The sequence below is a fragment of the Pundamilia nyererei genome, unplaced genomic scaffold, assembly GCF_000239375.1.
Source record: "Pundamilia nyererei isolate P.nyererei 1_Seehausen unplaced genomic scaffold, PunNye1.0 scaffold00047, whole genome shotgun sequence".
NCBI classification, from domain to species: domain Eukaryota; kingdom Metazoa; phylum Chordata; class Actinopteri; order Cichliformes; family Cichlidae; genus Pundamilia; species Pundamilia nyererei.
In genome coordinates this window covers 2199272-2215277 of record NW_005187448.1, presented here as the reverse complement: position 1 = coordinate 2215277, position 16006 = coordinate 2199272, and the positions used below count along the sequence as shown (strand labels likewise).

The 16006-nt window shown below is 43.8% G+C and overlaps 1 protein-coding gene across 2 annotated transcripts in view; it reads right to left on the bottom strand.

Moving 5' to 3' along the window:
- LOC102197286 (low-density lipoprotein receptor-related protein 1-like) overlaps nucleotides 1–16006 on the bottom strand; it is a 77111-nt gene that overhangs the window by 26454 nt on the left and 34651 nt on the right. For both annotated transcript variants that reach the window (XM_013910695.1, XM_005732569.1), the window contains exons 7-29: nucleotides 13287–13449; nucleotides 12664–12886; nucleotides 11666–11855; nucleotides 11412–11555; nucleotides 11054–11290; nucleotides 10721–10901; nucleotides 10180–10402; nucleotides 9902–10091; nucleotides 9685–9807; nucleotides 9265–9405; nucleotides 8863–8988; nucleotides 8339–8455; nucleotides 8157–8237; nucleotides 7903–8070; nucleotides 6702–6884; nucleotides 5774–5971; nucleotides 5395–5640; nucleotides 4917–5114; nucleotides 3688–3892; nucleotides 3373–3537; nucleotides 2894–3138; nucleotides 1197–1328; nucleotides 15–242 (exon numbers count right to left, since the gene is read on the bottom strand). In XM_013910695.1, the coding sequence (XP_013766149.1) occupies nucleotides 15–242; nucleotides 1197–1328; nucleotides 2894–3138; nucleotides 3373–3537; nucleotides 3688–3892; nucleotides 4917–5114; nucleotides 5395–5640; nucleotides 5774–5971; nucleotides 6702–6884; nucleotides 7903–8070; nucleotides 8157–8237; nucleotides 8339–8455; nucleotides 8863–8988; nucleotides 9265–9405; nucleotides 9685–9807; nucleotides 9902–10091; nucleotides 10180–10402; nucleotides 10721–10901; nucleotides 11054–11290; nucleotides 11412–11555; nucleotides 11666–11855; nucleotides 12664–12886; nucleotides 13287–13449 (4107 nt within the window). The remainder of the gene's footprint in view (nucleotides 1–14; nucleotides 243–1196; nucleotides 1329–2893; nucleotides 3139–3372; nucleotides 3538–3687; nucleotides 3893–4916; nucleotides 5115–5394; nucleotides 5641–5773; nucleotides 5972–6701; nucleotides 6885–7902; nucleotides 8071–8156; nucleotides 8238–8338; nucleotides 8456–8862; nucleotides 8989–9264; nucleotides 9406–9684; nucleotides 9808–9901; nucleotides 10092–10179; nucleotides 10403–10720; nucleotides 10902–11053; nucleotides 11291–11411; nucleotides 11556–11665; nucleotides 11856–12663; nucleotides 12887–13286; nucleotides 13450–16006) is intronic.

The following is a 16006-nucleotide window of genomic DNA, read 5'->3' as shown; positions in this document are numbered from 1 at the left end:
GAGACTGTTCTTACCAGCAGAGACCACAGTCTCCACCCCTGTGCCATTGATGAAAGCTCTCTTGATGGTCTGTGTTCGCACATCTGACCAGTAGATCCGATGCTCCACAGCATCATAATCCACCACTGTCGCGTTGTCTACATCCGGCACGGTGAAGGAGATTATGTAGTTGTAGTAGGGGTTGTCAATGTCAACACCTCGGATCTCGATCTGACGAGCGTAAAGAAGGAACTTGCGAGACTCTGGAAAAGAGAAACAAACACTGGATGAGATGAGATCTACTAAAGCACGTTATTCTAGCAGGAATGCAAAACTAGAAAGAGAGGAATAAAATGCATATTTCAGGCTGGTTTTTTTAAACATGTAAAATTAGACATGTCAGTTTTTCCAACTCCAATGTTGGAAATGAAGACGTCAGGAAAGATTTAGAATGACTTGAAGTTGAAATTTCATATTAGGCATAAACACCCCTTTTTCAGCTACATACATTCTAAATAAGGAATTAGGCAGGGTTAGGTTTTTACTTCTTATACTTAAGAGAGATAAAATATCACCTGCTAAACTGAAAATCTGCATAATCAGCATAAACAACAAATGATTTTAAGCACTGAATTAGAAAGTTTGGTCCAAACTTATTTTATTTGGTTCAGGGTGGAATATAAGTGCTTAATTAAAGTTCTCGTTTTAATGTGCATCCAATTATTTTTACATCTAAATGGCTCATGTTTGGATCATTTTTGGAGAAATGCAAAAATATGAGGTGATGAAAAAGAGAGCGTCTGCACGCGTGTACAAAAATTCCCCACAGCTACCCTTCGAAACCATCATGAAACCCACTCGTGCAATCAAACTGCAACGAATGAAGACTTCCCTTCATCTTCAGTGACAGGATTTTATATGAAATTACATGGAACTGAAAGCTAAGAAGGGAATATGGAGCAAGCGGAGGCGACGTAATCAGATCTTCTATCAGAAAAGATATCCTGTTCAGCAACACGGCTCACCGTAGCAGTCAAAACAATTGCATGAAAAGATTCCAGCAAACACAAAGCCCCTCTCTCCCTCCTTGATGAAATGGATTATATGTGACAGCGCTGTCTGTATATCCTCCATCACAGCGGATTTGAAAAGGTAAGGGGAAAAAGAATGTGGGTGATGTGCGCTTTTCTGCTGTGAAACAACGGGTCTGTCCTTACCTTTGCAGGTGTACTTGTCGGGCTGCAGCTTCATGAGGTGAGGACAGGCGCAGGAGAAGGTCTGGTTAAAGTTGATGAGACACAAGTGGGAGCAAAGGGGTTTACTGTCAGCGGGGGCACATGGGTTGGGGGCTGAAAGGAAGGAAAGGAAAAACATTAATTAGGATGTTTCAAGAAAGCAAGAGAGACGGAAATGCAGATGAGATGTGTTTTGTGAGAAACACAGGAAGAGGAGGCTCACAGTGAGCTTTGAAGATTTCAGTGAATATAATACTAATAACTCTGCATTGTGGTGTTACACCGAGACATGCTGGAGCCTGCTTGTGTCAGAGGAATTAAATTAACCTTTTACTCTTTATTTATTGGCCTTTAAGGTAATTAAGTGGGGGGAAAAAAAGATTTGTGCCTTAAGGAGTCCACAGACTGCGTGACTATAAAAAACGGATAAATTCATTACAATGTGCATCATTCAACTTGTGCAGGACATGAAGTCAGATGCATGGAGACTGTACAGTGTAACAGTGAGATCGTGGGTTGCACAGCTGCAGCTCCTCCACTATTTGCTTCTAAGCTACCCCCTCTTGACAGGATTGTGATAACAGCTGGAGAACTCATTGTACAAACAAGGCTTCTTCTGCTACAACTCAGCTACACATTCTTCTGCATTGGAATTCCAAATATTTTGTTTTCCATTTTTATTTTAGTTTAGGTTTTAGTTTAGCTTTTTTCCCCCACAATAGCACCATAGAGATGGTCAGATTGCCATTTCATGCTGCAGTCATTTCATTCACATAGGCAGCAGCAACAGTCATGCTGTGAGACGGTCATCCTAAATTCTGGGCTCAGGCTATCATTCGACATAAAACAATTGCAAATTTCAAACTGTGACCAGTGTATGAAGCAATAGCATCGCAGTTATTTTACACTGGCTATTATTTATCAAGGACAGCCGAAACAGCCATAGTTTAAGACAATAGAAATACCCCCAACCCTCCGAGGACCAAGAGCGGAGTATAAATGTGTGTGTGAAAGGGTAAAGGTGGCCCGCAGTCTAAAGTACTTTCCCATTTCCTTTGTCTCCCAAATCTGTCAACCCAGCTTGCTGCTTCGTCACTGTCATAGTTATTGGTTGCAACTGTCAATCAACAGTTTTGTGAGATCCCTCTTTCCCTGTCACCAATTACAGACCCAGTGCCTCTCTACTGCCCACATACCCTTGGGATCCCCTAACCACTGGCTACTAGACAAGGTGACAGTGCGACATGGCAAAACGCTCAAAAATAAATCCGACGACCCTTTTGCAATCTTGTCAATCATGCGTGTCTGTGAGATCAGATCAACATATGACATTTAAGTTGCAGGGGGAGGATTTTATTTCCTACCCGGCCCGTGGGAAATGCCAAACAGTGAGGTGACTTTTTGATCAACAAGGCAAAAGCGGGAGGTGTCCAAAACGCTCACAGTGTGAGGAGACAAGAAGTCTCGCAGGTCTAAAAGGTCAGCTGTCTTGGGGGAACAGGAGCCATGAATAACATGGTGAGCAATGAACTGTGAGCTCGCCACCCTTCTCCTTAGAGTTACAGCCCAAAAACATTCAGCTGACAAGCAGGGGTAAATGTGTGACACGGTCGCTCTGCCCATGCAAGCATGTGTTTCTCTGTGAATGTCTATGCCTCTTTATCTGGTATGCTACATACCCTGGGGTTGCCTGGATGGGTGATAGACCTGCAAGTCAAAGGGCTGCGTGTTGGTGCGCTGCACCACAGTAACGTTGTGTCCTGTCCATTTATTGGCTTTGGCCAGAGTGTTAGTCCTCCAGTCAGTCCAGTAGACCTCGCCTCCGTACATAGTGACAGCAAAGGGGTGGGACAAATACTCATGACCCCGCAACACTTCAATCAGCCCCGAGCCATCGTACATTGCTGAGTAGATAGCATCCGACCTTGAGAAACAACAGAGAGATGTATAGTATGTAAGAGCAGAGACATATCAGGTTAAGTATGTTCATGTTACTCATTTATTTGCTCTTTAAATGTAGTTTGTTGTAAGCAAAGAACAAAACACTGGTGTAGCAGCCAGAGATGAAGAAAACTGAGCGAGTGGGTGATGGAATAAGCAAGTGGGTAGATGCGGTGCAACCTGAGCCGTATATTTAGAATCTAGTGGCAGATGCTACCTGGCATCAATCCAGACAATGCGTCTTTCCATGTAGTCCACAGTGAGTCCGTTGGGCCACCCACCACTGCCGGTCTCCCTGTGGATGGTGCGTCTGCCTTCACCGCTCATGGATGCTGCCTCAATTCTGGGCAGACTTGCATCCCAGTCAGTCCAAAACAGGATACTGGCGACAGAAAATGATCAATGTGAGGAGGGATTTTACAGATGTGTACAGCATCATCGCATGAGAACTGGTTAATGAAAGAAACAGTAGGATGAATAAATCCATCAGATATATATCCAAGTTTGGAATCCATCCATATATGGTTCTTACCCATCTCGAGGATCTAGGGCGATGGCCCGGGGATGCTCCACTTCGCCGGCTAGCAGGGTCGTTCTCATGGTCCCATCCAGTTTGGCCACCTCAATCTGGTCCAGATTGCTCTCCACCCAGTAAATGTTTCCTGCTATCCAGTCCACAGCTAGGCCTTCTGGAGTAGCCAGCCCATACTGGATCACCACCTCAAAACTGGTCAGGGCTGACCGGAGCAGAGAAAATCCGTACGGAAAATTTGAAGATTTTTATTTTAAAGCTACACATCAAACATGACAATTTTATAGCATGTGAAATTTTAATGCTAGCAAAGTTTTAAGAATGGGGGGGGGGGAGCATGGTTTGTGTTGCTTTGACTAAAAGAGAGAAAATCTCAAGATGGCACATTTATCACAAACACCCCTGAAGACAAATCAAACCCCACATCTAAGAAAACACACAAGACCTCAAACATTTGGCTTTAGTGCAAACTAAGTGCAAAACCACAACTTGTGATCAATCTTTGGCTCCGGGTTAAAGCACACATGTCTTAAAATGCCTTCCAGTAGTAATTAGAGCGAGACGGGTATGTCTTTGCAGTGTGCTTGAAAGAACAGTGGAGTGATATCTGCCTTTATGTGTCTTTGTGTGGGCCAGGGTTCCTTTATTAAGGCGCTGGCACTACCCAGTTTATGCCCACTACTTTGGAGCTGCTGAAATGACCTACTTAACAAGCAGCAGGAGGTGATCTATGAGCTGGTCACAATGTTCCTGCTCAGGAGCCTTGTTTTAATGTTAAACTTGGAGGGCTGGGAACTGGAACAGCAGTGTGTTGTGCCTCCTACGCTACATCAGTGTTTTGGCTGCAGTCAGGCACAGCAAGTACTGAGACAAATAGGAAGAGACAAAGCCTTCCGTGTGCCCCCTTAGTGCTGTGCTGAGAACACAATTTGATTGGCGAGCAGACCTGGGTTTTTGGAGCACGAAAGGCTGACCATGACCTGCGGGATTTATTCAGGGTCACAGACCACCACTGCTGACCACAGCCTCTTTGAAAAAACAATTGGCTCTGAGAAATTAGAGCGTATTTGTTCAGCGGAAGTTAATTTCCACGAAATGCTCGGTCAAAATCACGATTTGCTTATGTAATCACCACCTTGCAAGATTTTTGTTTTACTTTAACAAAAAGATTATAAGATACAAAATCAGAGCAAAAAGAAAAAAAAAAAGAACACAACAAGCTAACTCACCTCCATTTTCAGACAGTTTCCCACGATAGATCTTGTCCTCCACAACATCAGTCCAGTACAGGGTGCTCTGGTTGAGATGGAAGTCTAAAGCAATGGTGTTTCTAAGGCCTGGTACAAGCACACTGAACTCTCCTTTATGAAGGTCAATCCTTCTGATCTCATGGCGATTGGAGAAGATGATGAAAGGCTTGAAGGGATCTGAAGGAGAAAAGAAATCTCACTCAGCAAAGCGTATGGAAAAACCAAATCCCAAATTCACGAAAACCCCACGTTGGTCATGGATCAAATCCTGTCACATCTCACACATTTGCTCCATATAACATTTCTAGTTATAAATATGTCAAAATGCTGGCTGCTCAGCCTTCTGAAGAAACATTATTAGTGGAGTAAATCCTCTAATAGTTTAAAGCAAAGTGAGACAAAAATCTCTACAGGACAAAAGTCCCTGTTTCTTGGGGGGTGGCGTGGGGGGGCTTACCGGTGCTTTTGCAGCTCTCCATGTCAGACTCCAGCTCCCAGCCCTCGTAGCAGGAGCACTTGACACTAGATTTCTCCTGTTCACACTTCTGGCTACACTTGAGATGTTTGGCGCAAAAGCTCTGGATGTGGCAGGTCTTGTTGTCAGCTCCCAGCTCCATGCCCAGCGGACAAGAACACATGAAGCCTTCCCCGGGAATAATGCTGCAGTTGTGACTACAACCCCCATTGCCCAGCGAACACAAGTCTGCAGGCAAGAAATAAAATGAAAGGGTTGGCGTTTATCCAGAAAGGTGTTTTGAATGTTAAATTGTAAGTTAAATCACAACATAACATTGAACAGATGTTGTGCTTTCTGAGTTTTTCCAGAATATTCCCACCACAAAGTTTCTCATCGGAACCATCCGGACAATCGTCTGTGCCGTCACACAGCTTCTCGGGAGGCAGACAGATGGAGTCGTTGGTAGCGCACACGTGGTGAGACAACTTGCACACCAATGCCTCGCAGTTGTCCTCATCCGAGTTGTCCTCACAATCACTGTCACCGTCACACACCCAGGCTTTGCTGATGCAGCGAGCTGAAAAACACCACAAAATACTCATTTTTAAGCTTGTGTCATTTAGTTAGCGCACCGTTCACAAATACATTTTGGCCAATGCTGCTTCGGCACTGAGTGGACAGAATGATGATCTTCTTTTAAACTTGTACATTTTGTTTGAGCACACTAAACGTCACATCTGGAAGCTGTATTTGTGACATCGCAGCTGCTTTGACAGTGAATCGTGGTCTAACTTGCAACTTGTCTACAAAGTAAAGAGAAGTCTTTTAGATATTTAGGACAAATCTTATATGTAGCAGTTTTGAAATAAATAAAAAAAAACAGTTAATAAATTAAGTTTATAATAAATTTTAAGAATCTCTATTTAACTCACATTTCTTGTAGGAAAATCCAAAAATCGTTTATGAGTGAAAGCACTGCTATTTTACATCACTGCGTACGTCTGGAGGCAATCTCTATTATATTCCTCTATTAAATACAGTTTATAGTTAAATACAGTCACATCATTATATTGACACAAGCACAAAAAAACGGTGATTTCCAAGTTCCAGTTTTTATGTAATCCTGATGACAAAATGGAAACCAGTGGCAACAGTCGAACATTATCCATGACAGTCAGTAAATCTTCCACTTTCTCTTCCTCCTGCGATAAAGCATTTCATTGCTTTCTTGCACAACAAATAATCACATCTTTTATTCATACTGTCCAAAAAGTTCACCCTTAACTAGCATCTGGCAAATTCCTCACCAGAGTCCCTGCAGCTGAACTTGACTGCAGGGTCACAAGTCTGAGTGAAGCCCTCGCAGTTGCTCTCATCGCTCAGGTCCATACAGTCTGTGTCGCCATCGCAACGCCAGCGCTTGGGAATGCACAGGCCGTCCATGCGACACTGGAACTCGTCTCCGTGGCAGCCACCTGGAGGTCGGGTTGCTAGAGAGACAAAATGTCATAGTTAGCCAGCAAAAGTGATGATGTGTGCAGAGAAGCAATCAAACACGAACAAAACAGAAATCCCAGCTCACAGCTACAAAGACCACACAAACAGATGCCCAAAAAACAAAAGCAAAAAAACTGGGATGAGAAAGAAAAGGCCGTTACAGTCATTAGTTATTGTGCAGGTATCCTGGGATGCTGGGTGACAACCTGACTCTGAGCCAACCCAAATAACAATAATACACATGGCTCACTGACTGTAGCGGAGAGATTAAATGCATCGCTGCAGAAACGGCACAGTGACATCTCCTTATGACAGCGTTCGGCACAGCTAAATAAAACTGGACTCCTCGCGGCACAGGACCACAATATATAATAGGGGAAATTTTACTTCACTTAATAACTTCCAGATGGCAGCCAAGAGAACTCGCAAACACACGCAGCCGGGCACACACAACAGAGCACAGATTGCTCATTAGACCAGCAGGTCACGCTGGGCCCGGATTTTGCATGCTGGGACTTAACAGCATTTCGGCATGGATCAAACGGTACATACAACATCGGACACTCACAGTTCACAGGAGCTTCTAGGCAGAGCAAGGCTAAAGGTAATTGTGCAACACTGAGATGTGATGTCGTTCATATGAAAAAGCAGCACACCCCGAGGAAACACTCCAAACATGTAAGTTCATATCGCTACAGCACAGTCAAAACATCTGTGCTAGTTGCACGACACCATGAAAGAGTTATGAGATTTGTTGTCTAACCACAAAACATAGCAACAGAAATGGATCAGAGGAAGCTGGAGAGCATGTAGGGGCATGTGGAGTACAGGAAGTGGGATAGGGAGAAGCTAAACATGTTCTCACTGAGTGCAAATAGCAACCTGTAAATATAATGATAGCATCTTTGATAAATGACAACGAGAACCTGACTCAGCTACAAGACACGAGAGCAGACGCTACCATAACAAGAACAAGTTAGAGCAGGGCTATTTCAGTTTGAGCTAAATTACCTTGGTTGGTACAGTTGGCATGAGTCTCGTCACTGTAGTCTCCACAGTCATTGTCGCCGTCGCAGGTCCAGTATTCTGGGATGCAGCGGCCGCTGTTACATTTGAACTGGACGCTGGAACAAGAGTGGCTGCAGCCTGCTTCGTCGCTGCTGTCTCCACAGTCATTGTCTGTACATCAGCGCACACACGCAAGATTTTTAGATTGGATTCTACAGCACAGCGTGACAGGTGGGGAAGGGAGGGATGATACTCACCGTTGTCACAGCGCCAATTTATATTGATGCAGCGGCCATTGGCGCAGGTGAACTGGGTGAGAGGGAAACAGGTTGGATACGCTGCGGAAAGGGAGCAAAAGAGGAGTGTATTTAAAAAATATTTAGAGAAAAATGTGATATTCATGGAAGAGCAACAAAATGAAAGAGCAATAAAGACTCACCACAGGAATCAGGTTCATCTGAGCGATCTCCACAGTCATCATCAAGGTCGCATGTCCAGGAGATGGGGATGCAGCGCCCACTGGCACAGGGGTATTGGTTGGGTGGACATGTGCGAGCTGAAAGGGGAAATTATACATTTGTTCTCTGCTTATTTTTTAGGGTCTGCGCTGTTACAGAATCAAACCATGCGAAATTGCCTCAAAAAGTACTTCCAGTCGCTTTCAATCTATCTGACACACTCAGAGAGCTTTAACTAATGGTGCTAAAGATTTAGACATCTTCCTGAACTCTTTGTAGATTGTTGCTGGCATCTGCTGCATGACTAAATGAAAACTAACAGATCACTTTGGATCGCTTTACTCTTACATGCTTCCTCCAATTAAAACAGTTTTAAAGCGGAGTCATCCTCTGATGACTGCATCATTTCTTTTCCGATATGAGCACAGCTGTATGGTCTGGAATTTACTCTCTTTCTCCCTCTCTGTATGCTCTCCGAACTAGATGCAACTCAGCTTGTATATACCAGAGCAGGTGGTGTTCGATTCATCCTCATCGTTTCCACAGTCATTGTCACCATCACACAGCCATCGCAGGGGGATGCAACGATTGTTTTGGCACTTAAATCGCTCGGCTGAGCAGGTGTGCTGGTCTGGGGGAAGAAACAGAAAAGAACAAAATCTTAGAAAACGGTTCAAAGTCTGTCAAAGTAGCAAATGAAGAACATTCGAGTCGAATGTGACCCTTTGCTTTTCGGTATCGACTCATGATGTCAGAGTTAGCAGCCACGTAAACGCCGCATGGAAAGAGACAGATGTTGGAAACTTTAGTTTGCCCTCTGTCGGGTTGCGTTAGCTAAGACCCTTAAACACCCTTTTGTTTATCTTTGTGTTGCTGTGTAACCATGACAATGATGCGGCACACTTACAGCAGAGCTCAGGGGCTTCATCGCTGTTGTCCAGACAGTCGTTGTCCCCGTCACACTTCCAGCGCTCTTGGATGCAGCGGTTGTTCTTGCAAGCAAACTCCCCAGGCTGGCACTGGGGCGGGGGAACGTAGGCGGGGTTGGCTAGAGAGGAGATCAGGGGTAGGAGCAGAAACAGATGAGCCATTGAGACAAGAAGCGAGCATGTGAACAAAAGCTTTTTAGTGACCAAGTCGGCTTTTGTTAGTCAGCTCTTAAAGTTATAAAAATATTGACGGAGCTTAGTCAGAATTTCTGCACACATTTGGAAACACTAACATTTAAAATATCTTGCAAATTGAAAGCAAAGTGTTGATTTTGTTTTTAACTCATCTCTTGTACTGCCAAGCAATATCATCTTCTACTGGTAAGACAGCTAAGTACCTCTGCAAGTAACGTTATTGCCATCAAGGATCTGATCATCAGCACAGGCGCAGGATCTGCCATTAGGAATGGCGAGGCACAGACTGCTGCAGCCGCCATTGTTGACTCGACACGCGTTGGTTCCTACACGAAGTCAAAGTGGGAAGAGACGCAACACAGTGTCACGTCATCTTATATTTAATGGGAAAATGGAAAAAATAAGTAGAAGGATACGTACCTTGCTGCTGGTGTGCATCGTACACTCTGATCTCAAATATGGGCGGCCTCTCATTGCGGAGTAGAGTGACTGTTTTAGTGACTTGGTCCAGTTTGTAGATGCTGCCACCGCGGTACTCGTTCCAAAACAGAAATTGTTTGTAGTGGCATAAGCCAAAGGCATGGTTAAGCTCCTGCCCCTCATACACCACCTGTTAAATCGAGAATGCATCTCCAATTCTAGTAGGATAAAATTGTAATCAGACAACAAATACGACATAGTCCCAGAGTTTCACCAACCTTTCGCTCAGTGGTGTTTAGGTAAACCATCTCAATGCGGTCGTAGTAAGCATCCACCCAGTACAGGATTCCCTGGGGAATGTCCAGACTCAACCCATTGGGCCACAGGACAGTTTTGCTAGTGAGGAACACTTGGTGATGCGAACCATCCATCCAAGCTTTCTTGATCTTGCCTCTGTTGCTCTCTGTGGGATCCTCCTCCCAGTCAGTCCAGTACATCCATCTGGGAGACAAGGTGAGGTATTACCACATTCGAAAGGTGAGACATTTCTGGATTTGACCTGCAGAACCTCTTAAATATAGCTTTAAGCTGTGATGCTCTTTGATGCAACATCCCACAACAAAACAAATGAGGGAGTATCTAAAAGAAAAGAATCTCTTGAAAACCTGCCAGCTCCTACTCATAAATGTGACCAGCGAGTCAAACAAAAACCTACCGTGTAAGCAGCCCACACAACTGCAAGGCACTCAAAACATACTTCATCTCAACTGAATGCTGATGGAAAGAAGATTCATTAACAGCCCCTCCTTCAAGTCTCACCCGTGCTGGGGGTCCACAACAATGGCTCTAGGGTGGCTCATCTTGCCCTCAATGAGAATCTTGCGGGTCCGTGAAGCCTTCTCCAGCCTGGCAACACTGATAGTCTTCTTTGGTCCATCGTCTGTCCAGTAAAGATTATTTCCCATCCAGTCTACTGCTATTCCCTCTACCGTGTGGATACCTGAGATAAGCAAAAGTAGTCAGTGTGAAAAAGCTACTGGCTGTCCAATCCAAAAGAATAAATAGAACTGAATCTGAAATAAGCTGACTTCATTATTTTTTTTTTTTTTTATCCACAAATTCTTTTTAGTAGCCTGAATTTTCAGTCTTTACCATCCTTCAGTATGACGTCTCTATCTGTGCCATCTATCTTCTGCCGCCCGATGATGTAGCTTGTGGCATCAGCAAAGTATATAAATTCATTGGTGGCGTGGAAATCCAATGCTCGGGGGTTCATTAGGTTCTCGATCGGAATCATGTACTCATCGGGCACTTTAGCGTTCATGTCCATGCCCCTGATGACTCCAGGACGACCCTTGCCATACACCAAGAACAACTCGTGGTCCGGCTCTGCAGAGAAGCATCATAAATGAACAATTATTCTGTCAGAGATTTTCAAACCACTACTACTTCATTCCCATCTCCCATCATCAAGTCAAAAGGTTTTCATCTTTGTCAAATCTTCACTCACTCTTGCAGGATTTGCCATCGCTGCCGAGGCTGAAGCCCGAGCGGCAGCGGCAGGTTCGGGTCTTGTGGCTGTTGCTCAGCAGACATATGTCAGAGCAGCCCCCAGCTTTTCCGAACTGATCCAAAGCACACGCGTGACTACGCACTGAGCGAGGAAACAAGCGCACAACAGTTATGTAACGATTTGCTTTGAAAAACACATTTGCCTGGCAGTAACTGTTATTTGTGGACGTTTATAAAAGTCTCCCTGCGCACCTTGAGGTTGACGTCTCTGATGGTACACGTGCAGCGCAGCTCCCCGATCTAACCGGGTCACCACCTGGAAGTCGGAGCTGTTGAAGCGGTTTACTCGAATCACGGTCGTTTTGGAGTTGAGGTTGCCTTCGTTCGAGTTTGTTGCATAGAGATAGTTCTCAAATACAGTCAGCCCATACAGATGCTCGATCTGAAATAAGATAAAGGAGAAAAACATTGAGGGGAAAAAAGAGATGTTGCATGTCAGACATAATATCTCTGCATTCTTAGCAAAAGGGTTTGCTCAAGCTGGCTGACTAATGGTTTGGGAAATATCGTTTGTGCTCGTTTTATCTTCAACACTGTCCTGCAAATCCAGCTTAATTCAACTTGTCTATTGAGCAATTGATCGGTTTAAATTTAAGAATGTGAATAATCTCTGTAAGACAGAGAAAACTAGAGAAACACAGACAGACAGATAAAGAGCGAGTGTCTGAGTAAACTTGGCACGGAGCAGCACAAAGGCTTCACTCATCTGCTGTAAAGGAGAGAGGGGTCTTACTTTTATAAGGGTCTATTCTGTGCAGCTCTCCTCTGCTGTCAGAAAGATGTATGGGCTGAGATCATATTACCTCCCTCCACCTCTCACACAAACACACACCACCACCACAGTCCTGATTTCATTAAGATCATTACTTCCCTATAAGTTTGAGCCAAGCTCCACTAGGGCCAGACTAATATGTTTAGCGAGGCACTAGCCAGGAAAATCACACACTCTTTAAGTAATATCAATCAAGGCAATAAAAAGGACCTATCCCCAGGAGAGGCATGCACTCTTTGCGGGAAACGGGAAAAGAGCTTTTTCTCCAAACATACGATTAAATCAGAGATATGGAAAACAGATGTTTTGTGAGTACTAAGCTGGGTTGATAAGATGCATGCAGAAGCCTTTATTCTTGAGTGCGTTTGCGTGTGATTAGGTGTATTTCTTATGGTTACACTGATCCTCAAATCCTCACCATCAGACCCTGGATGATGGTGTGCCGATTCTTGCCCTCATAGTCCACCACTTCGATGTAATCCAGGTAAGCGTCAGCCCAGTACACCAACCTGTTCACCAGGTCCAAAGTGATACCGTGAGGGAAGACAATCTTACTGTCGACCAGCTTAGTGCGGTTTTGCCCGTCCATGTCACAACGCTCCACCCTCGGTGTAGACCCATAGTCTGTGAAGAACACTTTTCTGTAGCAGGGGGAAGAGGATAGATTTAAATTACAGAAGGTTTCACAGAAAAGGAAATGGACTAGATAAATTTAGTTGACCACAACTAGGACAACTGTATTAGACATCGGAATTAAATAAAAGTATTTAAAGACAATTGCAAAAAAGAGAAATGATCCTTTTAAAAGGAACTACCAGATAACAGATTGTCAGTATCAGGAACTTGAAACAACCAACATGGAAGTATTTATGTCGGAAAGAAGGATCCCGTCTAGGTCTGTGTCTTGAGAAAGTGCTCTGATTTTCGCCTGGCTGCTTGGTCAGCATGTCGCCTGATCATAAGACAGCATTTTCCTGTTGAGCAGTGCTAAAACAGGATGAGGGCAATCTTAAGTCAAGGAGCCTGGAGGCAAATACAGACCCCATCACTGGGTCCAGGGCGATGCCTTTAGGGTTGTACAGCTCTTGGTCCAGCAGGGTCACACAAGTTTTGCCGTTCTTGTTGCAGACAAACACCCGGTCGTCCACGTCATCCACAAAGTAGAAGTTGCCAGTCAGCCAGTCTATAGCCATCTGCTCCACATCTGATGGATGCAGAGGAGAGAAAGGGAGAGGAGAGGATGAAACAACAGGATAAAAAAAGAAAGAAAAAACAGGGTTGTGGGAGTACAGTCATATAACTCTTAGTCATAAACCACAATGAATCCAAATACTCTTTTTTAATTTTATGATATCAGGAACCGTTCCAAGAATACTTATACTTACTGCTATCTTGATACAAAAAAAATAGCAGCAATGAATTAATGTTATTTATTGTGTAATCTTGCAGGTTGTCCATTACAAACATTCCACTTGTGTTTGATTAAGGCATGTAGAGTGCAGGGAAGGAAAGGAAAAGAAAAAGGTGTTGTGTTAAGAGTTAGAGGTGAAGTCCAGCACTTTCTAAACTTTGTAAACTCTTATCAGTGAGTAAGACAGAATTCCCTCGCAGACCTCATGTCTGAAGACATGCTCTTGAGTAAGATTATTAAGTATTAAGCTGACACTGACCCATTAAATGCATGTGTGCAGTGCAGAAGGGTCTACATGATTGCTAATATGAGTCAAACTGACCCGAAACTCATATTAGCAATCATGTAGACCCTTCTGCACTGCAAAAGGGTGATCAACAGTGTGTTAACCTGAGGTGCCTTTCCAAACCTCTGCTAAAATTTCCAACTCTTCATTATATGCATTTAGATTATAATATAAACTCTGATAAGAATTTTTTTTTAAAAAGGATGTAAACAGATCAAATCTAATGGCTCTCTTACACTAGACCGAAAGTAGGGTGGCAATATCCTCGCTAGGTAGAGTTAAATAAATAAATAGGTGGCTACCCGCTGATGGCACTGAATTTTTCCACAATCACCACAGCTACTTGCAATCAGACTGCAGGTACTGTGGTGATCAACTGGTTGTCCATTTGGGGCATTGCTGGTCACCGCGTGCAACGTGCAACACTCTTGAGCAACACATTCAACCACTCACAATCATACAGTGGTCACCCTGTTCCCTCCCTCTCAGACAGATTGGCAGGTTTATAAAGAACTGTTGTCCAATTTGTAAATGCAGACAGTTTGTCAGTATGTTGCAATCAGTTTGACTCAATCAGTAGTTTTTGCCAATCTATCACAGTTAATTGTTTGTAATATCCAACGTGTCCCCATTTAATCATCTTAGACACCAAAAACTGTTTTTGGATGGAGACCACATCATGACCAAAACAAAGGGACCAAAATCAGAAAGCGCCAACTTTAATTTGGGCTGCATGTGTTAACACATCTGAAAGTGAGCCAGTAACCTCTCCCCAAGCTTTGAGCATTTAGAGAAATAACTGCACTGGAACGCTGCAGCAATGCTTCGATCAAAGCTGCACAGAACTTCTAAATGCAAGGACTACATGAGATTTGAAGTTTGCTTGATGAAATGCCATAAATAACACATTTTTATGCGATTGAGGAGAAGATTGATAACTCTGACCATCTCACATCAAAACTGACTATACATTAACTAAACTAAAAAACAACATGGCCAAAACTATATAGGCAAGTAGCAAATGTTCAGCAGTCCTGGGTGTTTCAAAAACACCAGGATCAGAATTCTGACAAAAGAAAAAGTTTCTCATGAAGTTAAAAGGGATAGTGATATTCCCATTGGTATCTCTCCTAAAACCCAACTCCTCTACAAAAATCCAGCTGGAAGCACGCCTGCACAAGGCATTGATTAGATTCATATACAGAGTACAGAGACAGTTGTGCAACCCAGTGACTGCTGCGTTGTGTAACAACCTACGGAGCCCCTTACTCCAGAGAGCCAGGCAGTCTGTTGACGTCTCCACTGATGCAGCTTCTGGTAAGTGGAAAGTTTGCTGGGAAACTGAATGAACCCACCTCTTTCTTCTCATCTAACCACTCTACCCTCCAACCCCCTTTTTCTCTTCCTGCCTGTTACACCTACAGCTTAAAGCACTTGGAGGAAAGGTTTAAAAAAAAAAAAAGGAAGCATACAAGGCCACAGCCTTAGCAGTTCCTCAAACTAGTCAAATGTCTTCTTATATTTACATGTCAGTACAAAGCAGGAAAGATGGTGATTTTTCAGCTTCCATAATCCTCTTTGTGCCAAGAAGATCCTATTAATCTGCACAAAAACGTCACTGACCCCTAAAGAGCGGCGTTTTGGGAGTACTGCGATTATGCTTGTCTACAGGGATGTGACATTTGACCTCTATTTAAGAGGCAGTTATACTATGGCAAATCTCCCCCTGGAACAAGTAAAAAGGAGATGTAATTACCTAGATAAGAAGATCTGATGAAAGACAAAAACCTTACATGAAACCTTCTGAAAAAGATGCCCAAAAAGACAACATCAGAAAGACAGACATGGTGAGATGTGCTGGTCCCTGCTGTGGAGCTCCGCTTAGAGGGTGGAGAGGATGGGACGGGTCAGCTCTGCTCTCCTTTTATCTTCACAGTAGGAGAATTAAACATGCAGACAGAGCTGGCCACATCTGGAACCTTTGTACACTTATCTGCGCTTCTCTTTCAGGCTCCCAAAAGCTATAAATCAACCAGTTCATGTGAACCCTGCATCAACCCTACA